The sequence below is a fragment of the Anguilla rostrata genome, chromosome 3 (genome assembly GCF_018555375.3).
Source record: "Anguilla rostrata isolate EN2019 chromosome 3, ASM1855537v3, whole genome shotgun sequence".
Classification (NCBI taxonomy): Eukaryota; Metazoa; Chordata; class Actinopteri; order Anguilliformes; family Anguillidae; genus Anguilla; species Anguilla rostrata.
The window spans coordinates 11,848,776-11,872,358 of NC_057935.1; the positions used below are offsets into that span (position 1 = coordinate 11,848,776).

Here is a 23,583-nt window from a genome sequence, read left to right on the forward strand (position 1 = left end):
AACGAGGAAGTGACATCATTCTCATATGTCTCATTCTCATGGTTTACAAGATGTAATTCCATTTGTTATTTTGACAATTTTCTTAGACAAGATTCTGCATCACATGGACGTATCTTTGGATTTAAAGGGGAAGTAGCATTTCAATTTGCATTTTGCTTTCCTTGGACAAGGCCCATAAAATGAAATATGACACCCTTAAATTGTATATATTTTCTTTCAACAAATGACTTTTGCAATAAATAACATCAATAAATAAATAAATAGGAGGGGTTTAATTTTTTGTGGAATTACCTGCTTGTAATGTCACCTCTATTGCCATGGCAGGCGTGGTTGACCACAATCAACCCAAGAGGAAGGATTTTTGAAAATGAATGAGAACAGAAAATTGTCAGTTGGTATTCCTCTTGACTGGAGTCCGTGGCTTTTGAACAAAGCGCTCATAGGCGATTTCCAGCAGTCGTCAGCAGGAAGGCGTCACCCCTGACAACCCACCAAACATATCCTGGGAGGCGTAGGTGAGGTACAGAAAGCCGTCGAGGTCTCTGTGCTGGGAGTACACCTCCCCCATGCTCGCCGCCATACAGGACATACTCCGCTCCGACACCAGGAGGTACAAAGCCTGCGTTGAGTCCAGGTCTATCTTACTCCTGGGGGAGGGAGAGAGAAACATGACGGAGTGAGGGAGGAGGGGAGGTCTACCTGTTGACTGAGAAATATCTTGCTAGGAATGCTAATGGGTACTGGTTTTTGTTTGTATTGTTGTTGTGGAAAAGACAGTTAATATTGACACAGACAGAGAGAGAGGGGGGAAAGAGAGAGAGAGACGAGAGTATGAATGAATGAACAAGAGGGGGAGGATGAGAATTGACTGCAGAGGAGGGGAGGGAGGTAGGAGCTTGGCACGAAGTTTACACAGTAAAACAAGAGACACAGGGGGAGGAATGGAAGCACAGCTAATGATGTCCCAGGCCACAGGATTAAAACAGCTCTGATAAATGGAAACCCGAGGAAGGACTCAGACTCATATTGAGATGGACAGGAAGAGGGAAAAAAGGGAGTGTCAAAAAAAGTGACAAACTGACTTACAGCCAAACAGGCAGGTGTAAACACACACTCACAAACACCAACACAGGGGAGGCAGGAAGCTTCACGGTGGAGGGGCTCATACAGGCACGCACTCACACAGAACACTGACACGGTCCGAGTGGTGAACTCACCTGAGCAGAGCGAGGAACTGTCCCATGGTGAGCTCAAAGGGGACAAGGAACTTGGTCTTGTCTAGCAGAGGAAGGTGTTTCTCTCGAATGTATCGCTCCACAATAACCTGAACATTCACCACACAATTGTGATTGTCAATATTTTTTTCTCTCAAAAAGACACTGCAGTTCAAACAGATAATGGTTCATTTGTAGGTCAAATCTTTTTTACAAGGCTATATTATACTTTGCGTTTACATTTGGTTTACTGTCCATATTTGTTGTTCTAATCATATTCTGACAGTACTCATCTGCTCATCTGGTCAACTGTCTTTACACTAGAGTCAGTATATGTCATTAATGTGGACACCAGTTCAGACACTGATTTGTCACATCTATAGGCCTAAAAGCATAAAACCAGACTGTGGGAAATGAGCTGGAAAACAAATGGAAAGCTCAAACAGGTGTAAATGTGCATGATTAGTGTATGCAAAAATGACTGACCGGTATTTTGTTGGGGAATTTTGAGCGAATGCTGCAGACTTCATTCTTTCTGGTTGCTAGAATTGCAAAAGAAACCAATTAGACTCAGCCAGTATCTTAAATTATAGTTATGGGTGAAAAATGAATTAAATAATTGCAAAAAAGCAAGATAGGCATAATTACAATGACATTTGACACGGATAGTGAATAAAAACGGTCCATATCTCTAAAATTTAATTTAAATTTTTAAAATTATCATTCATTCTAATGGGACTCAGACAGAACATATACGCCTACCCAGGCACTTTCTCTGCTTGAAGGGTTTCAGTTCCTGTGATTTCTCGAAGGGAGGCATGTTTCTGTGCGACGGGGTGTCCGATGGTCGGTGCGACTGACTGCGCGGTTAGCGTCGCGGCGGTCTCGCCCAGGCTGACTGGTCGTCCCCTTGGGTGGAAGTTTGCACAAGCCCCACTCTGCGTCTCGCGGCACAGAGATTTATACTTGCGAGTGGTAGGGGGCGGGTGGAGGGAGTTGCCTGTCGGAGGGACAGAAAGTCGCTAACTTGCAAAACCGATCCTCCTCAGCCCTGACAGATGGATGGCCATGCAACGCTAATTCATGGTCAACGCTTCGTCATGCCAACTTCACATGTACTAGTTAGCACATCCTTCAAAACACAGCGGCCCCCTAGCTTTTACCTTTACTCTAAATTAAGTTGTTGTTGTTGTTGTTGTTGTTGTTGTAAAAAAAAAAAAAAAAAAAGCAACAAACCGACGACAATTAGAGGTACGTGTTTTTGTCTAAAGCAGCGAATGTCTAAAATGAGGTCACATTGTATCTCTATATATGTGCTGTGTTGCTAATTGTACTCCAAATCATTACACATGTATATTTTCTGTGAGTTAATTCATCTGAATAACAGGTAATCGCTGAAAAATTTGAGATATGCAAAAAATATTGAAACACTTGCCAAAGCAATACTAAAGGGAACGAGATATTGTTCATTTTAATATAACCTATTTTAAGCTTATTTTAAGCTATGAGCTTTGTCATGAAAACCAGTGTTTTCCCCCATGGCATGTCACATGTCTATAACTAGTTTCCCTTTACAGTACACTTCACTTGTAAATATTACAGTACCTTGCTGAAATCAGTTTCTGAGAAAGCATTTGAGAGCATTCAGTTGAGACAGAATATCCAGTGATTAACAGTAAAATGTCCATTATTAACTCTAACAGTGTTAGTTCAACAATGAACAAATACCAAATGGTCCCACATTCCAGAGTAACAACAAATGTAATCTGTTAAGAGTTGCATCAACATTGTCAGAGTTGAATTAACACTGGACATTTTGCCATGTAAAAATTTCTCCAAATTTTCTATCCCCCATTCAAGAATAAGAAGAACACACTATTCATCCACGTTTTGTGCTGGTGTAGATTCAGCTGAATTACCTGAGCCAAAACATAGGCCTATAATTCTCTGATGAATAAGGCTGACTTATGAACAAGTGTTAGGTGGCAGGTCTTAAATAGACGGTTTTGGTCATCCATATATTTCATTGTGTTGTTCGGCTCATTTCTGCGAATTTCAGTGTTTGTCTTCGTTTCTATTGTTAGAAAGAGCACAATACATTTTTATTTCGAATGCTGAAAGCCTTGACTAAGTGGCAGAAACAGTAGCCTTCCTATGATTTCATCTGACTGACTCTTCTTCCTAAAATTGTTTGGCAGAACAGAGCTAGTTACAGCGAACACTGAATCGGGAAGGGGAGGCCATGTATTTCTGTTGTTATAGAGCGCTACCTAGTGGTTCAATATGGCAATTGTAATGCTTGATATATATATTTTTTTTACGACAGTACCTATACTTCACCGCTAGATAGAAGCAGTTCGATGTTTTTTGTTTGACTGCTATGTGGTTGCTGCAGTGACGGTATGAAGTTTCTCCCCGCAGATAACCATAATCGTGAAATCCATTGTTAAAAAACAGATTGGTCGATGTAGCAGGGGTTAATGCTGTATTGTATAGCCTAGGCTTTATCTTACGCAGTTCTGTAAATAGGAGATATATTAATAAAACATTTGAATAATTTATTGATCAAGCACATTGTGTATTCATGTAATGCAACAACAACAGATGGTCTGATTATAGTCCAAACCATTTTTTATTCATCAGGAGAATGTCATTGGCCAATTGCCTGTAAGATATGGAACGAGCTCAACGTTGTCGATCAGTCATGAATGTAATGGGCCTAAACGCTCAGTCTTGATCGTTGATGGCGTATTATTTAGTCTGTCTATTGCAAATCTACAATTTGGGGAATTTTGCGCGGTTGGACCATTCGAGCTTTAATCTTAATTAAATTGGCCTATAGCCAGCTATTAGCTAGGCTCATATAAATACGAATTAAGAAAAATGTAGATGATCCCAGTTATTTTGATTCTGATAGACTGCTCTGTGTTGGCTGCTGTTAAATATATAACGTTATCTGCTGTCTTGCTTCACTTAGTGAAACAGTGTCACAGAAATCACGCTGAAATGACGACAATTGTGACATTATCGTTGCAATAATAATGTAAATGACTAATGGCGCGGATAACGGAACCATCCAAGTTGTGATGACTGAGCTCAGTAATTAATTTGAGGAAGGAATGTTGGGAGGGCATAGGATTCTGCTTGTGTGTGGTGTGTTCAAATCCAATTTTTCCCCTTAGGCTACATGTTCATACCTACTTACCATTCATTTTGTTATCGAATTTCTTAAGTTTGTGCCTACGATTCGATGTGCAATGCGTTTTTTTTCGAAAACTTTCCTGGCCAATAACGAAAGTGGGCTGGAATTACTGCCCCTCCCATGAACACTTTTTTTCCAAAATGTGTAACGTTGTCGCCTGCTTTGTTACTAGGACTGACAGATCTCACAGAGAGCAGGCAATCTGAGAGCTGGCTCCAAAGGGGAATTAAAGCCTTGCCGTAATTATTATTGAATGTGCAAGTATCGACTGAGAACGATGGGATGAGGCTGAAGAAACTAGATGCAGTAAAGATTAAGACTGATTACTAATTTCCTGTTAAAATAAATCCTCTGATTAGCTTGTTATAAAGTTAGCTAGCTCTAGCTCGTGGTTCTAATTCCACGACCGAATCTTTTGCGGTAATGAGACAGAAATGTATCCTGGCTATATTTATGAAGCTGTCTACATATTCGACATGGCCATGGCCAAGGGACAACGTGTTCTGCATTGATTGATGCTGTAGACTATCAGATTAATTTTCTGTGTTTTCCCGTTATTCGGACAGTAGTGTGTGCCGACACTCGAGTATTGCTTAATAATGGCTGGTCGTCGTGGTTGTATGAACTCGCTTTGGTCCGGAAGCGAACGGGTTCGTTTTGGAGAGCGTCTGAAAGCAAGTCTGGCTGGAATACTGGAATTGGACCTACTGAGGTTCCGACACCTGGAAATGGTTGAGGGGGCGTTGGGTCGAAGAGACGGTACAGAACGACAGCGGGGAAGCAGTGAGTGGATTTCCGCCGACGGCACTGCAAGGTCCCGTAGGCAACAGGTCAGTGGGGATGGTTTGGGTACCTATGCCACTGTGCTAAGTAGGCTACACGTTGAACCTATCGAGCTATGTTACAGTGTGAATTTAATTCCGTTTTAATGATGTTTGGCTCTAAATAATCACGCAGGTCTGATACGAATTCCACACCTAGGCTACTTAGCCTTACATACAAATTGATGTTTCCAGTCCGTCGTAGGATTATGATTTACGCTGTCTAACATATTAGTATATCGTCCAGCATGTTAATACATTTTCTTCCACTGATACCTTGTTCCACACACACACACACACACACACACACAACGGAATGTTCGCTCAGACAAGGTCAGTCAATGTTATTTTGTCACACGGTTCTGGATTTGACTGTTCGGTGTTATCAGCAGCCCGCTATCTGGACACGTTGTACTGAAGCAGGCAAGGCTCCTGAATCCCCAGGTTTTCCCTGTATCTTTAAATAGAGCACATGCTAATATCTTTTCACGGTTGATTTAATCCAATGTGGTGATGATGTGATTGAAACAATGACCTGTATACAGTATGCCTACATATATTTTAACTATATATTTTCACATTTCTATAGACTTTAAATATCGGACACTATGGCACACGCATGGCTCAAGCAGTTGGCTATATACAGCCATATATATCTGACCTTCCCAATCATGTCCCCGCTGCAATATCGTAATTGCTGTTGTGCATGTAACCATGCCATTTATTATGATTTTGTTTGAATGGCACACATTTCGCAGTTCAGAGGGTGTGATTAATGTGAAGAGGGCAAATTTTTAGCACTGGGGATTGGGATGTGTAATGTGATTTGTGACTCAAATTGAAGAACATTGACAGCGGTAAGCGCTGAACACAGGTTGTGCTATGGAGGAACTAGTTGTGTACCTTTCATCAACACTGCTCAGAGAAGGACTTGGAAAGCCTTTTTTGGAGAGCAGCAGTGCTGCAGTTTCCTTGAGATCTCCACATCCTTGAGAAAAGCGATGAATGAGGTCACTGTTTGCTGTCGGTCAGGCCTAATGATGAGTGATCAAAGGATCAAAGGCTTGAACAACACAATGACTTGTCTTGGCCAAAATGGATAAGGGTTGTGTTGAAAACAACCCCTATGTTCTCATATTCTCTGGATCCCCAATGATCCCTGATCAACACTGAGAATGTCGGTCTACCTGTTAATGTGCTGGTCACTGAGCTTTGTTCTGCTTGAAATTGAGAGAATGCTTCGGGATATGACCCAGTGTAGTGTTTCTGTGAAACCAAAGGCACAAGCCCACCGCCCCAGTCTGCCCGGTGGCCATGTTGTGTATACGCCATGCATTCCACCTGCGTCTTTGAGCTTCAAGTGTGTGACTAATCTCCTGCTTTACAGGATCAAAATGTCTTTCCTTTTTATCACTCTCCAGTTGGAAGTGGCAAAGAGAGAGGGGCCTATAAACCATGTTAATTGCGGGCACAGTTGTCCAACACCGCTTTCTGTTGCAAAATTAATTGCTCCATTCAAGCCAGACAGGCAGTGCAACAAATGCATGTCAAGTTCCCACAAAACAGGGGCTGCCTGGAGTCCTCATAAAGCAATACAAATCGGTTTCTGAATGTAGCCTTGTAAGACGTTTCAGGTCGTACTTGGAAGCTGAATGATGTGAGCACTACTTTTGTCTAAATACATATCTGGAAGAGGTGAAATGATTACTTCTGTGACTTACTTTTTCTAAATTTATTAAGAAAAAACTACTTTTGAGGCTTTGGTGGGTGCAAATTTCTAATCATTCATTACTGAAATGGCCTTCAAGTTGTATAGGCGAATATGCTTAAGTTAAGAGCAGCCAAACCGGTGGAAACTTGATATTCTGAGTCAACAACCAAACAGCATAGAGCACATTGATATTGAGAAGGGAAGAGAAAGGAGTCCCAGATAAAGATGTGCTTCTGTTTGTATCTGAGAGACATGTGAACAGCAGAGAACATTAATCCTCACACTGTGAGGCGTTGTGTAACTGCTGAGCCACCTTTCTGCCGACGTCATGGCAATTACCGTGCTTTCCCATCACACGACGGACGGAAAAGTCGTGTCCGTGCGCCAATGATGTCACCTCCGCTGCTGCCCTCTCGAGAGCGCTCCAGTGGCAGTGTCCTGAGGGAGTATTTTCTTGGGTTAGTTAACAGTCTGCACGGCATTTGACAGTTGGAATTTGGTGCAGTGAGGTACTACGTGCTCTGTGAAAGGGTAGCCCGGCTAACTTCAGTGGTGACCGACTCGGTTAATAAGGAGGGCTGGTGTGCTCAGAGCTTTATGTTAAGTGTGCTTCGTGACCAGGGTAGACTGACAGTTTGGCATCTACGACATCGTCTTCAGTCAGAAACCTTCGTTTTATGCCATATGACCTGTCTAGCATTCAGGAGATTATTTTTGTGATTCAGTGTCTGGATCTATGATTTATATTAGTCCGTGATCAATTTCACCAGCATTACAATACTGCAAATTTATTTGTAACTACCTCCATTCATGTAATATTTACAATATATTTGATGGGGAAAATGCATTTGATTGATTTACTTTAATTGTCTGTATTGCATAATTAAAATGCATTTTTAACCAAAAGTCATTTGTATTGCAAGAATTTAATTTGCAAAGACTGATTGCTTCTGTTGGTGGATTTCATAAAATGCAAAAATGATTAAGTTGTCAGGGTAAATGCAATAATTCAGCCACAAGAAACTCGGTATAGTCTAACAACGCATTCTTTTAAAGCGTGTTTTCCCTCAGCCCATTCTGAGCGGAGCAGCTGGCCTTTGCAGTCAGAATGAGTCATTTGTTTTCCAGTATTATTTTAATGGTAAACCTGCCGTTCCTCCACCTACATGTGTTAGCGAGCGTGTGTGTCAATGTAAAACCTGACAGAGGGGTGAAAGCTAGGGGCAGATATTGCACTAAATGACTCTTATTCCAGGGAGATTAGCATTTAGGCTACGTAAGCCAAATAAATGTGACAGCTGAGGGAAGATAGGTAGTCCATCCATCTCTTCGTCCCGGTGTTCCGTAGACCTCTGTGCGTATATCTTCCTTTAGCTGTCACTTTTATTCCATCTTGCCTCTGGTGCGCTTGTGACTCGTAGTCAGTGTAACAAAATGCCCGAATCTGTGTGTCGGTGCTTAACTGTTTGATATTAAAATGATGTGGGCTGTGGGGACGGAGGTTTGTGGGATAATGATAGTCATTAAAATATCACCTTTCATCAAAGGGTTTCAAAGACCTTTGCACTCCGTGGAGAGTTCACTTGTGAGGTTCGGCTAAGCCATAAGCTTATGGCTGCTGCTACTTCAAACAGGCATTATGCACCTGATATTTTTTCTTTAACACACTTGAAAATAGAAGTCAAATCCCCTTCTCTATCGGTTACTCTCTCTCTCTGCTTTCTTCCTGTTTGAATAAAGCAAAATAAAAAAACCAAAGGAGGGTGGATCTGTCCGGTCTCCTTTTTAAATTAATTAATTGATTGATTATACAGATCTCTGGCATTCCATTAACATGGGCACATTTCCTTCTACACTTCTAAGCAGCACCCTTAAATAGGAACCAAACACACGGGAAAGGTGTTGGAAATGAATTACCTGCAATTAATTACCGACAGTATGTGGCTTTGATCTATTCTACTTAAGAGATTAGTGTATATCCATGCTTTGCATGAAAGGTTTGCATTTGTGTGCTGTATGTAGTGTGATCGTTTGGTGGTTACTGCTTATGGTGGAGATTTAGCATTTAATCCTGGAACCTAAATCCAACCCAAAGTACTGACTCATCTGTCACATACAAACCACAACAAAAGCACTATGATTTGGTCTAGTCCAAATATCTTTAGCTGTGTATGAATAATATATTTAATTTAGTATTATCTTTTTTTAAGATGATGATGAAAATATCAGTGTGCATTAATACAAACATTATTAATCCTAGTGCAAATAATTACTATAAATCATGCCTAAATCTGCAATATTTAGTACAATGAAACGTATCGAATGATAACTGAATCACTGTTCAGTTGTCCCTGCAATCCCAAGGGTGATTTCAAGCCTGGGAGCTTAGTGGTGCGTTACTGAGACCTCCAAATATAGAGCTTTTTATGATTAAGAAAACCCGACCCTTACACTTGAGATAGATGACTCAATTGCAGTCATTTCAGCTGGGACCAAATGATGTTTAATTCATGATATAACATGGGTATTAAGCTGATGGCGCTATGTTCTTCTCTTTTCAGGAGATGAATACTAACCAGTGCCACCTCACCAGTTAATATGTTAACTGATAATAGCATGAAAACCTATAGTTCAAGACACTCCTTTCAGCAGCTGTTTGTATAAGTTATTATAATTATCCTTATCATTTTTGTGATCTGCAGGTTTTATTTGCTAAGCAAACACAAAAACATTCACACACTCGACCTCACACCCTGGCACCCCCTCTATTCGCAGCAATGTACGTCACACAATGCAAACAGGACTACAGAAGTCCGTAAACACTAACTGGACTTAGAAAGCTTGTGACTTGTTTCCCTGCACGTTCACGATGTGAAACATTTCACACAAATATGGTAGCTACCTGCCTAAACTTTTAGCTTCTCATATTCCTGAAAATAGTAAATAAAATAATTACGTTGTGCTAACAGAGATATTTGTTCATTGTGATAAATCAGAAGATTCTTTGAGCAGATGATGCAATCCGTGCCCATGCCTGTATTTTTTACGGCGTTGTTTAAAAAAAAAAAATTATTCCACTGTTGTTTATTCTATAATTGTGCAAGTGAATTTATAGCTGTTTAAAATCGATTTAAAGGGAGGTCAGGATCGATCTAGTGTTGAACAATAGTTTTTAACAGCTTTGAAGGCAGTCAAAAGTAATAGATCTGGTTTAAACTGCCCTCCCAATAACTCAGAAATATCTTAGCTGGCATGGACTAAATGCCCTTAATTAATGGACACTCCATAAAACGTACCACATCGTGCCTGGAACTTGTCCTCGACAGAAATTATAATTAATAAATAAATTTAATTAAACTGGATGTGAATGAATCAATTTAAACTGGATGAGCTGGTATGAACAGTTTTTAGTGGCCTCATTTAAATTTGACCACACAGTTTCCCAATCTGGTTCTAACCCCACATGTCCTTGCAGCTTTCCCCATATTCGTATAGCTAATTTCTTGCACGTTTTATCAAGGAGTTATAGGTACATATTACAGTTCCTTAGGAGTGCTCTTTTGGATCTATTCAGTGTTCAATAGAGTTCTTAGGTAAAGACAACCCCAAGGATCCACTTATCATTATTATCATTTAGTCACCTGATTGGTAGATATTTTAATGCAGGGTGATATGTTGTGTTTGGCCATTTTGTATTTGCCGAGTAGCATTTGCCTCCCTCAAATTCAACTGGGGCGTCTGTTAGCATTCAGTTTTCACTGCACTCCTAACACCGACATGTAGCTATAATCCCATTTTCATGCAACATTATGTTGGCAAGGGTGATGAGAAAAGATCAAATAGGAATACACTGAAGTGCAAAAGACAAGGAGCACATAGAAAATGTGAATGGATTTGGCACCAGAGATGTAACGATTTTCATTGCAATTCATATTCTTAAAGCGAGTACGTTCAGTAACGTGTGTATGTGTGCAGGCATGGCGATTGTGTGGATGTGTGTGTGTGTGTATGTGTGCGAGTGTGTGTGTGTGATTAGGTTTTTAGCAGGTTTGCATTCTTGCGTTAGGGTGCATATATGCGTGTGTGGGGTGTGTGTTTGGGTTTGTGTGTATCTGGGCAGGCGTTGTGAGCTTGCAGGATTGTGTGCATGCATTTGGGCGTTCACTTCAATGTGAGCTCAGTGCTTCTCTCCTGGCGATGTGCTGTGTGGGCGAAGTGAAGGAGAAAGAGAGGTTGCTATGAAGAGGAGGCGGTAGTTATTTTCTGGAGTAGTGGGTCTTTGACTTGTGTTCTCCCTGCAGTGGCTCTAACTAGGCAGCCCCCTCCCCCGCTCTCTCTCCCTCTCTCTGTCTTTCTTTCTCTCCACCCCCCACTCTCCGCATCTTCCATCTGTCAGAGAAAGAGAGGGAGAAAGAAGGAAGGCAAACAGGTGGAGCATAGATAAGCCTGGTCAAAGTCCTCTTTTCTTTTTTCCCTCCCCGTTTCTCCTGGTCCTTTGTGTTTCATCTGTTTTCCCCTTTTCTGTTTTTAAGACCCCTACCCTTTCATTAAATCAGCATGAATCACCTGCATTGTCTCTCAGCACTTGCCAAAATTGAAGACTGATCTGACCTGAAAAGAATTGGTTTGGCGTCCTGTTGATTGAGGGAATGGGGGCGGGGGGTGGTGGGGAGTGGTGGGGGGTGGGGTGGACGTGGGTGTTGTTTGTTGGAATCGCAGAATTATAGGATAATTGGGTCTGTTTATATTCACTTGTATTTCTTATGTGTTGCATTTTGAGTCACCAAGAGTTTGATCAATAAATCACAAAAAAAAAACTAATGTGAGTTTATCTGTGGTCTGTCTTCAGGTCCAGTCTGTCTCTGATTCGGGGCTGACGTGCTTCAGCAGTTTTGGGGACGGTGTTGACTCACGCTGGTCCACTTTGTCCTGGGACATTCCTTCGGACCCGCTGTCCCCCCCTACCCCGGACCTCTCCGGCGCCGCCCAGCTGGACTGCGATTCGAGGCCCAGTTCAGGTACGCGTTTCGGGGGGGCAGGCGCCGGGATCGCGCCGTGCCGTCTGGCGCGCCCTCCGGGGCCGCGGCGTTCTTCCAGCGCGCTCAGAACCCGGGTGCCTGGCGACAGGCTCCCACACACTGCCAGGCCTGCATTCCAGCTGACGCATGCTTCACCCTGACAAGGGCTGCACTGCGAAAAAAAAACCTTCTGTAAACATTAACTCTTCCCTCTCTCTTCCCGCTCCTTCCCTTGCTCACTCTCTCTTTGTCTCTCGCCCTTTCCTTTTGTGTCCCTTTCTCCCCCGTCCTCCCCGTCTCCGTTTCTCCCTTCCCTCCCTTTTTCATCTCGCAGGCTTCTACTCAGTCAGCGGGAGCTCCCTGTCTGACTCCTGCTGCTCCGTTTGCAGCGAGGGGGTTCCAGGGGCACTCGGGGGGGCTGCTGGGGTCAGGAGCAGCTGGGGGCCCGTGGACTGCCGGCCTCACTCCGCAGATCACAGCGCCTCCCACTGGCGGGAATGCAGGCAGCAGCCAACCCAGGGTGCAACGGAAGAGAAGGGAGAGAGGAGGCCAGTCTCTACAGGTGAGGATCAATGTTGTTGCAGCTAAGTAATATCAAGTTTTTTGCTTTATGAATGGATGAGCTTACCTGAAACAACGTGAGTAAATATTAATGGTCATTTAATTAATATCTTTGGAATTCCATTAGATCTGAGAGGCATGCATGTGGTAATGGCAAATCACTGGCAAGTCATGTTCCTTTTTTAAAAAAAAAAACACTTTTTAACAGATTTGAACAGATATATTTTGAAATGTTAATAATTCCTGTACAGTTCATCTAAATATGGATATATCCTTTACATTACACTCCCAAGCAAGTCTATGACTATTCAAAATGTTAAATTCCAGCTGAAATTAACAGATCTTACAGTAATTCTGTAAGAACTGTAATGCTGTTTGTGATGTCATTTTCAAGTGAAAAGCGTCTAATAATTCCGTAATTCCGAATTTGAAATCCTGTCTGCATTCAAAATCAACCAAATGTATAGGGCCATTTAGAAACAGGCTGTCACAAAGCACTTTGCCATGGACATTTTCCGCAGTGAATGAAAAAAAAAAAAATTGAGACTTTGGTAAAAAGTTATTTTGGAAAATTATTCCCCTTTCTTGAAAGGCATTTTTGAAACTCCTGGAAATTGCAGGGAAGCAGAAAAGAGAACTCAAGCAGCACATTAGAGAAAATTGCCCGGCATTTTTTTGACTGGATGAATGATGCTCACCAAGTCTATGAATAAGCAGTTTATTCAAAGCTCTAATGGCATACCTTAATACAACACAACATTTTTATTTTTAATATCAGTAGAGTGCATGATTTGCAGAGCAAAATGTATGTATGTTCCCTAATGTGTTGTCTTCAGGTTAGGTATTTATTTTAAAATGTGTAATGTGAAATTGGGGAAGGTCATTTCAAAGCTTGGGAGCACTGGAAATAAAAGTTTCATCGTTTGTTTTGACATTTGAGTGAGCATTTACATTTTGGTGTTCTGTTTGGGTGCTAAAGATAAATGAGGGCCCAAACCCTATTTTATAAATGATAAACACATTTTTTCTATTCAGGACTGTATATAATAGTCTCACCTTGAATACACAAAAGCATGAATAAACTCTTGTGCGTCTTTTAGCGATGGAACACATTTAGAGACAATGAACCGATAATGTCACAGATGAGGGCAGTTGGCCAAGATCTATAAATAAACTCTCTATCTACTGTAATATGTAAATGTGGCACTGACCAGAGGCATTAAAAAGCTGAGCCTAAGTGGACTTGGAGAGCTGTCACTTGATACTGAAATGTGCACCATGCCCTTTTTTGTTACCTAAGGGTTCCAGCTGTCCTCTCATATTTTGCCAGTGGCACATTTGAGCAAAATAAGGGGCTTCTTATGGGCATGTCTCAGGTGGCTGTCTGTTCTAACTATGTCAGGCTAGGTCAGGAAGGCTCCTGCGCGCACAGTAATTCAGTATCTGATCGAACTAAGCAGGAGTTTCTTGACAAGTAGAGACTTCCTTTTTCCATAGAGGTCATTGACTGCAGTCACATACAATTTTGTGTCTCACCACTCTATAGTTGAATTTTATATGATCTTTAAAGGGTAGACCTGTACTGTCAATCTCCATGCGGTTTTGAAACGCAAAATGCCACGCAGCAGACATGTTTGCCGGTTGTCCTGGGTCTGCTCGTGGCTGCTCCACCAAGATCAAGCCTCCACAGCTCTCCACAGCTCCTCAGAGGGATGATCATCTGAACAGGTTGCTGCTAGGCAACAAAGCCCTTCTAACAACCCAAAGATATTTCAGATAGTAAGATAAACACTGACAGCAAAAAAAAAACAAAAGCAGCGTGCATTCAGTCTTTGGTTGTCAATGGTGCATTGCGTTACTGAACCTTGCCTCAAAATTAATCAGAGGTTTGGATAGATAGAGAGGTAGGCTATAGTACAAATCTCAGGTGATGTGAAACTCCGTATGTGCTGCACTAGGTGCTGGAACTGCGCCAGGATCACTGGAAAATACAGCTATGCCAAGATGGTGGCTCAAATGCTTTAAAAATAATGGGACATGCTTGCTTCACCTTCAGCTCCTGAAAGAGTTATTAATAACCCCTTCAAACCTATGCTGCTGCTGCCAAAACCAATAAAAACCAAACGGACACATTTCTTTTTATGTTGCTATTCATCACTGCTTTGAATTTTAGTTATTATAAGGGCCCATAGAAATTCCTGATTTCTTCCCTCCTTCCAGCACCCAAGGTCACTATAGTTTCTTCACAAACCTGTTGTTAAACAATCATCGAATTGTGGTACGTCAATCAGACTGTGTGAAGATGTGCACTATGTGTGTATTCTGTTCTATAGGTAGTATTTATCCAAACCTTAAACTGTGCCAAATTTCTAGTTCTTTGGTTTTTTTTTGTACATTAAAAAAAGTAGTTCAGGATGTTTTAAACACCTGATTTTTATTCCAATGTTTTTCATGCATATTCCCTTTTTTGATTATTTAGTGATGCCGCTAATTGAATCATTTATCATTAGCCACTGTAATCAAAATGAATGATAGAAGATAAAGAACATTTATCGTAATCCAAAAAGCCAGAAAATATCTCACAACAAACTCCAACACTCCCTGTATATCATTGGTATAATAGTCATAAATCATTTATGATAAAAATGCTAAACTACTCCTTCAAGCCATGATATGTAAGGGGACACAGCTGCATTTCTAAAACCATTTTGCTAGACACATTGAAGTATTAAGTATTTTCTGAAATGTACAAATACAGACATTGTGAGCGATAGATGTTGGTGCACGTGCACGCACATCCTTTTGTGGAGGTTTCTTTTGGTCAGCTACCCTGAGCTTTATAAATCAACCTTTTATTTCCTTTTACAGGGGACCTTGAAGTCAGTGGCCTCCTATTCTTGTCTGACCTTTGCTCTGGTCTAGGTCAGTCACAGCTGGCGTCATTCTATCCTAATGCATCAAACCAGCCTCGACTTCAGCTGGACCCAAAATTCTGCTCAGACTTGGTGTCCCGCAAGACAAAAGAGGTGTACCCCTACCCCAGTCCGCTTCATGCTGTGGCACTCCAAAGCCCTCTGTTCACCTCGCCTCAAGACCCGACGCCTCCCAACGCTAACCCTAACCTACCCCCCACCTCAGAGGCGAATCGGCACGACGAGCCGAAAACTGAGGACTCTGTGCTGACCCGACAGCAGGCCCCATCACACCTTTCTCAGCTGGATCAGTACATTTCAAAGCTGGTTCTCCAGTACCATTCCAGGGCCACCACAGACTTGAGTTCCAGACCTGGTTCTCGGAAGTGGAGCTCTGGTCCTGCACGTGGGTCAAGCCAGTCACTGACTTCTTTCGATAGCCACAGTACATCCTCAACCATGACTGTGACCCAGCGCAAATCTTTCTTTGGAAACTCTGGGAGCATCGGTGCAAGTGGCAATGGAAAGGGGGGTGGCAGTTGCAGGAATTCCATAAATTTGGGAAACCTATCATCCTTGAATGGTGAAAATTTGAATTTAAGTTTTCAATTAAATTTGAATTTGAATTTGAATCCAAATTTGAACTCAAATTTAAGTTTGGACTCAAAAAATGTGAAGGAAGTGATGGGCTCATACGGCTACCTGGGAAATGAGACCCTTGCCCGTACCCCTCCCCCCACTTCTTCCACTACCTCCACATCGTCAACTTGGAGAGGCAGAAAAAGGATCTCTACCTGCCTGCAGACGGTCAGTCACCGTGGGTCACTGGAGATAAAGGGGACGGGATTCAGTCCGCAGGGCTTCTCCCGGTCCATGGACTGGAGCGGCATTTCACAAGAGCTGGAGGAAAATCCGGCCAAGCTCTGTGAAGGTTCTCCCAAGATTAGCGAGAATTCGGCCAGGGTCTGCGAGATATCTCGAGTTTCAGGGCTCCCTCGGTCGGTGGTTGTGGGGCTTCTGGAGGAAGGGGTGGAGCTGGATGAAGACTGCTTCAGGACTGAGGCAGAGAGGGGTGAGGCTTTTCCAGATGGGACGCCAGCTACTAGCCCCTCCCCCTACTCCCACTCCCAGCTACCAGAGTCTGATCAGTCCGCCTGCCACTCAAGTGCCTCGCTCCAGAGCCACTCAACAATTTACCCGCACTCAGAGCTGGACCTCCACCTACCCCCGCACTGCCCTTCCTCCTTCTCAGATGGCCTCTCCACACCCAGCGCTCACGGCCAGGCGGTCCACGCGGCCAGACAATCCACGCCCACGGCTCACTTTGACTGCCACCCCTCTGCTCTGGCTCATCCTCTCCCCCATCCTCTTTCTCACCTCCAAACGCCGTCTCCGCCTGGCTCCCCCGCCGATTCCCAGCTCTCCGCGCACTCGGCTCGTCCCGCCGCCCACTCCCCGTCCCTGTCGCAGTCACGCTCTCCCTTCCTGCCGGCGCCGCTCTCCGTCTTCCATCGCGACTCTCCCTCCCAGACCTCCCTTCCCCGCTTCCGTGTGCACCGGTCCCCCCTGGAGGGAGACTGGCGGCCGAGGGGAGGGTCACTCAGACAGGAGTCGGGCGCAGGTTGGGAGTCGGGGGGGAGGGGATGGAGGAGAGCAGAAGGCGAACGATTATATCAGGGCAAGCATGCCTCCAGGGAGCTTGTTAGGGCCTCGACAGTAAGCAGCTTTGCCGGAAGGGAGAGCTGTAACAGGTGGGAGGAGGAGGCGGAGGGAGATCTCAGCGGCACCGCAAAAAGAGGAACAAGTTTTCGGAAGAGGCTAGAGGGGTTGTTTGGGGGGAAAGAGAAGGAGAGGGGGGTGGGCAGCAAGAGAGATGGCGGGAGGCAGAACACGTCATCAGAAAAATCGTGCAGCAGTGTGAAAAAAGGGAAGACTGAGGAGGAGGGGGAGCAAGAGAACCCCTCGAAACACAAGGGGAGAGGTTGGAGCAGTCGAAATTCTGGTGTGCGCCCAGCAGGGGGGCTGTTTCGCAGTGAGTCCCAGGGAGTGTTGGACCGTCGGTTCCACAAGCAGAGCTCCAAGGAAAGGCGACAGCAGTGGGTGTCCTCCCTGGAGATTGCCCGGTCGGGGATGGAGTACACTTCACAAGGCCTCAGCCTGGAGCGGGCGAGAGCTTTCGGCGGCGGGGGCGAGGATGAGCGCCTTTCCTCCACTGCCAGCCTGTTCCACCTCTCCCGTTCTCAGAGTCCAGAAGGTAGTTGTCTCTCCCTTTCCCCTCTCTCTTCCCCATCCCTCTCTCCTCCTCCTCCCCCGGCACGTATGACACGCTCTCGCTCGTTCCGAGATCTTGGGAGAAGGGTCTTTGGCTCGGTGAAGCCTTTCAGTTTTAAAACCCAGAGTTTGAGAAAATGAGGTTGTGCCTCAAACAAGCTTGAGCACAAATATAAAGCATTTCAGATATTGCATGTCAGTAGTATTTCACTCTTTAAAGATTTTTGTTAACTATACCTATTCAGTGTTGGTACATTTTGTTGCAGCCTGGAGATAACCAATTAAGTTTCTAGTGGAATCTTTAGTGTTTTTTTTTTTGTTAATACTTTGGCATTGTGTGTGCTTCTGCATGTGATCTTCTGCAAATTATGGTTGGGTGTGTATGTGCGCATTTGTGTCTCAGTTGGGATGTATCTGTGAGCCTTTCTGTATCTTTACTGTTAATTTATCCACTAGATACAGACATTGAATAATGAATCTATTTTGAGATAAGTGAATAAGTGAATAAGATGTAACAATGAGAAACAAAAAGATATTTGATTCAGGGCTGTTGTTTCTGAAATAAAATTAAAAGCTATGGAAGTTTCTACATCGAAAGATTCTCTGTGTCGTTATGATTTGAAATGGCTTACAGTAACAATAAACGTCTCAAAATTGTTATGTAATTTTTAAAGCTGTTATATAACAATATATAACGAGAACATCAGGTTCTTCAAGAACATCAGAGAACATCAGGAATTTTAATGCACTAGGTGTCAAAGAATGATCTCTGTGAAAGTCACTTTGGCAATGACAAATGTTATCATACCACATCTAGCATAATATGTAGAGCATTGTTAAATATGCATTATCCAGGTAAAATACTGTGTGTGTGTGTGTGTATATATATATATATATCACACGCAAACACACAGTACTGGCACAAATTATGGAAACGCTGCATAAAGAAGTCCCTTTCATCTGTAAAAATGTATGCGAAACCGTTATCTTCTTGACCATTGACATAGATATTATCTCACCATCAGTAATTTAAAATAAAGTATACAGGCCAAAAAAACTGTTTTCTTTGCTTGAATATTATAATTTTATGTAGAAAAATACTGGACAAGGACATGCTCAAGATTATTATAAAATCATCAAAAAAGACTGCTTAATTTTGTAGGTATAAACTAATAAATTTAGGAAGGTGTAATTATTACTTGTTTAACACAAATACTAATTATTTCTTCATTTTTGTTTTGTATTGATATTACATTTATTACATATTACTTTTATTATGCCAAAAAGAGAAACTGTTGCATTAATCATCAAACTGTTTATAAATGCAGTGTTTTCATAATTTGCACCAATACTGTACAGTGAAAAAGTATTTGTCCCTTTCCTAATTTCCTCTTATTATTGCATAATTGTCACGCTGAATGGTTTAAAATCTTAAGAAACAATGTAATATTTAACAAAGGGAACCTGATTAAACAAAAAACACGTTTATATTATTTTATTTATTTAATTTTAAAATGTTATCAAACACACATATCAACCATGTGAAAAGTAATTGCCCCCTTGAACTTAACTGATTGCCCCATCTTTAGCAGCAACCGAACGCTTTGGATGTTTTTCTGGGATCTTTTGTTGCTTCCTGGATAAGTTGTTGCTGCGCCCGTGCAGAAATTTTGGCAGGCTGACCACTCCCGGGAAGATTCACAACTGTTCCAAGTGTTCTCCATTTGGAGATAATGACTCTCACTATGGAAATTTCAGAATAAATTTCGTATTGAATGCAAATTTTTTTATTTAGTGTGATTTAGTGCCAATTTTGTTTTCAGAGATACTAATTGAACAGTTTAAAAAAAATTATCTGGGAAACAATTTTTAAATCCCATCAGAGTATTAAAAGTAACTTCAAAATTAATAACGGATGTGTAAGGTCATACAGGCAAGAGCATCCCTTCTCTCTGGAAGCTTCAACCCCATATGCCTGAACAAAAACTTAATTGCATACAGCATAGGACAAAAGCAAGGGGAAAACGGTAAGTTCAAAAATATTTATTCAGTTTTAACAAAAGATTTAAACTCTGCTTCTGGAGAGACCGGTGAAATGCAAGAAATGAACAAATAAAGACAAGCTGAGATCACAAGTTCTTCACAAACCACACTTGGGATAAGCAAGAAGACAATGCTGTATGTCCTGATTTTTCTCCAGGCTCTGTCTGACCTCTGCACCATCTCATGCTCTCCTTGAGCTTTTTTTAACATTCGCCTTTTTAGCATTCGTGGTACTTCAGCCAGACCGGGAAGCTTCCTTGCATCATACTTACTTCTGAGTCACCCCACTGTCTACCCCTCCCTCCCCCGCTTCATCCTTCTGTTTGGCAAACATGCCCTTATATAATGCTTTTTCTCTCTGGTAGTCACTACTTAGTCTTTCCTCTGCCCGCTGCAAGTACCGCCTCACATTCGGATCTGAAAAAGGAAAGGAGAAAGAAAGGGGTTTAACACCACAACTGTACTGAATGGTGTGGGAGGTTTTTTGAGGGTTCCAAAAACATGTGTGAATTACCGTTAGGCTGCCCTCTGCTGGCCTGACTGAGGTAATGTCGGGCAGTCTGTGCGTCTCCCAGCTCCAGCGCGGCCACTCCTGCCCTGTACAGCGCCTTAATGTCTCCTGCTCGCCACTGAAGCACCCGCAGACTGTATTCTTGAACCCGAGCATAGTCAACACATTCCCGCTGGAGCAGACAGGCTGAGACAGAGGAAGCAGAGGGTGGTATTACGTAAGCCGCCAAATGCGCTGAAAACAAAAATAGATTCTCTGAAAAATGGCATCAGTGTTTAAGTGGGTGAGACAGACACTCTGTTAAAGTCTATGAAGCACAGATCGAGTCAGCCACCTGTCTCAAACCTACCCTCGTCTAATGCTCTGAGGTGCTCTAATTTCTGAATGCATCCATGTTTTAAGTCTAGTGACTTGCACAAAGTGACACGTATCCTTTCATACAATCAGATGACACTTAAATGCCACCCACTGCCTCTTTGGGTTGTAGTCAATATTGCAGTGATGGATTTGGGGTAATGACCCTGTAGCTGCATCATGTCTAGGTAATGGACAGTTATGTAAGGTTGCTTCACATCAGTGTCATTCCACAGGAACTGGACTAGGCTGTTGGGCCTGTTCCTCAGAAGCCCTTCATTTTTAATATACATATGCCTTACCTATGTAAAGACTAAAACTGAAGCTAGAGCTCCAAATATCCAATAGTTATTGAGAAATATATGATTGATGATCATCCAAAATGCCAGCCTTTTACTGAGGCATCATTTCAGACATTGAAACTCAGCCAGTGAGACAATTTGTGTCATTCGATGCAGAGATCAGCTACCTGCTAGGTTATTATAGCAATCCACTTGCGTACTCCTCAACAGCTCCTCTTGCTTGGGGGTCGTAGTCGGCATCTGGGGGCCAAAGCCCTGGATCGCTGCTGTGACATCAGAGTCCAGTCCACGGAGTACAAGCAGCGCGCGGTGGTACCGTCCGATGGCGGCGCGAATGCGCTTCTCGCGGTAGCATGCGTTCCCCTCGGTTTTCAGTCGCACCGCATCCTGAAGCTGAGCGTCTACCTTTGACCCAACTCCGCCCACAGCTCCGAGTTCTACCGCGGCCGAGGGGGAACAGCTTGCCATTGACTCGGTGCTTTCTTTCGCCGTCTTCTCTTTCGTGGCTGCAGACTCCAGTAGGTTCTGTTGTCAGATATTGTATTGTATCACAGTGTATTCATTTTTGAACTGCGTGTTACATTCATTGCCATTTTCCCCTTGGTATATGCCCTCACACAGGAAAACCTACATTTTAATTTAAAAACAAAAAGTGTATATGTATTAGTACAGGAGTTATTAAGAGGTTTTTTTTATCTCAAGGCCCCATGAGAACACTGGGCCTAAATAAAATAGTTCAGTAACATCTTTCAACATCTACTGCGCAGTGTCCAATACAGTAGCCATTTACCACACTAGTGCATGGAAGCATGGGTAAATTGTGATGATATCAGACCTATATCACAGGTCTAGAGTGTAGTCTATTTGCAAACTATGTAGCCTATATAAAATGCCAATTCCTACAGAGATCACTCGATATGGATGCAAATACTCTCAAATTAAAGCTATGAGTCCATTTTAACACCATATCCCCTGTTTCATTGCAAATCCAATCGTTATGGAATACAGAGTCAAAACAACCAAAATTTCGAAACAATTATCTACCCAGACGCACTTTTCATAACCTGGTATTAGACAAGCTAATGTACATATAATTATGAAATGTCGCCACTTGCTAGGTAATCATCGCTATGTTTTTGTCAGGGTCACTTTTTGGATAAATGTCGTTAAAGCTACTTCTTTCGACCTATCTAGCATGTTGGCACCAATGAAAGTAATCTACTGTTGCTACCTAGCTACTCAGACAACTACAATGAAGAAGTAGGTTCGTTAGTTACTTGTCAACGAATGACACACTGAGAATATGTTTTCCTCCATCCCAGACATTCCCAGCACATTTGCCAAGATACATAGATAGTCTTACTATTTTAGTATAGGATGGTTTTAGTAGAGGATGGGCATGTTACGGCTACTTCTGATTAGCTAACTTATTCAATCAATAAGACAACATTTCAGACCTAGCTACAAAGCTAACTGGAAATGTAGCCATCGATAGACAATAAAATAGACAAATACAAATTGTAGTAAAGCATGCCGTTAAATTATCTAAAGACATGAATTAGCTATCCAGCTCGATAATCTAACAACCAAGGCAAAGTCCGTGTAGAGACAAAGCTATTCAGCAATTTATAGCAAGGTATACACAGTTTCCTCAAATTCCTTGCTTGGCAACTGGGGCGTTATTACTGAATAAATCTATGTGAATTTTTTATGAATTCTTGCTGCCTAGCAAGCGAGCTGTGGTAGGTAAATTAGTGAGCTAGCAAGACGGCTAATTTCATTGAGACTACATTAGATCTAGCTTGCGAAAACTTTCGTATGACACAGGCTAGCAAACCATAAGTGACTTAGCTCATTGTTCTCGGCATGCAAGAGAATGAACACAGTTTAAGTATCAAAATACCTTTTCGTCCGTCTTTCAAATATTAGCTGATAAATCGTCCACTCCTGTCAGTTCAAAAAGCCTTTCAACGCTCAGCACGCTGCTTCCGCCCGCACACTGACGTGACCCGGAAGCTGGCGGGTGGACCAGCATCACGAACATGCACGGTAGCCAGATTGTAGCCAATAGCTAGTAACATTTATAGATTAAAAAATAGGACATATGACAAAGATTGAGCCCTGGGGATTGGCATAAAGATAAAAGACACAAACAGGATCAAATCAAATTAAGTACATGTAACCTTGGCGGAACTCTGCTAACAGGAGCCACTTTTTCTGTGAGATTAATAAAAAAATAAAAAAAAGACAATTAAGGTCGACATTTTAATAACTGTTCAGTCTATATCTAACTTATTTATCAGAAACAAGTATGTGTCAATATCTTGAAAAGGCTCTTATTGTCTGAGAATTTAAGCCTCTAAGCCTATTTCCATTTCTTCCTGTCTGAGAAATGATCTGTGTATTTTGTCAGCTCGCAGTTGGCCTGGGCTAGCCTACTACACGTCCATTTGAGGAAATGTTAGTCTATGTGTATGAAATGTTTAACATGAAGTAGGCTACATAGGTTATGTATAAACGACAAAGCCAAAAGCCCAAATTTATATTTCACAGACCCCTTTAAAACCTGTAGCTACACTCCAGGGCTAAAATGTTTAATGAAAATAAAGCATTAGCTGAGTCGGATGGAAATTGGCTGGTAGCCTATATGTGTTTATATGATG

General features: G+C 42.4%; 3 protein-coding genes across 4 annotated transcripts in view; 1 reads left to right on the top strand and 2 right to left on the bottom strand.

Moving 5' to 3' along the window:
- Window positions 1-2,163, bottom strand: part of map1lc3cl (microtubule-associated protein 1 light chain 3 gamma, like) — a 2,580-nt gene extending 417 nt beyond the window's left edge. Inside the window, exons 1-4 of the mRNA XM_064326168.1 lie at window positions 1,977-2,163; window positions 1,701-1,756; window positions 1,218-1,324; window positions 1-647 (exon numbers count right to left, since the gene is read on the bottom strand). The exon at window positions 1-647 is cut by the window's left edge and continues 417 nt beyond it. Of these exons, the coding sequence (XP_064182238.1) occupies window positions 461-647; window positions 1,218-1,324; window positions 1,701-1,756; window positions 1,977-2,034 (408 nt within the window). The 5' untranslated portion in view covers window positions 2,035-2,163 and the 3' untranslated portion in view covers window positions 1-460. The remainder of the gene's footprint in view (window positions 648-1,217; window positions 1,325-1,700; window positions 1,757-1,976) is intronic.
- A 2,402-nt stretch (window positions 2,164-4,565) lies between these two features.
- Window positions 4,566-18,307, top strand: si:ch211-168f7.5 (uncharacterized). The gene is made up of 4 exons (XM_064326169.1): window positions 4,566-5,246; window positions 11,798-11,966; window positions 12,301-12,528; window positions 15,396-18,307. The coding sequence occupies exons 1-4, from the start codon at window positions 5,016-5,018 to the stop codon at window positions 17,849-17,851; spliced, it is 3,084 nt and encodes a 1,027-aa protein (XP_064182239.1). The 5' UTR covers window positions 4,566-5,015; the 3' UTR covers window positions 17,852-18,307.
- A 1,431-nt stretch (window positions 18,308-19,738) lies between these two features.
- On the bottom strand, window positions 19,739-22,969 carry ttc9c (tetratricopeptide repeat domain 9C). Of its 2 annotated transcripts, none has more exons than XM_064326185.1 (4): window positions 22,824-22,969; window positions 21,088-21,445; window positions 20,268-20,450; window positions 19,739-20,170 (listed from the first exon to the last, which is right to left on the bottom strand). In XM_064326185.1, the coding sequence occupies exons 2-4, from the start codon at window positions 21,386-21,388 to the stop codon at window positions 20,022-20,024; spliced, it is 633 nt and encodes a 210-aa protein (XP_064182255.1). In that variant the 5' UTR covers window positions 21,389-21,445; window positions 22,824-22,969; the 3' UTR covers window positions 19,739-20,021. The 2 variants fall into 2 exon arrangements, with proteins under 2 accessions (XP_064182255.1, XP_064182256.1); XM_064326186.1 differs by having other exon boundaries at window positions 21,088-21,547.
- Between the last annotated feature and the right edge of the window lie 614 nt (window positions 22,970-23,583).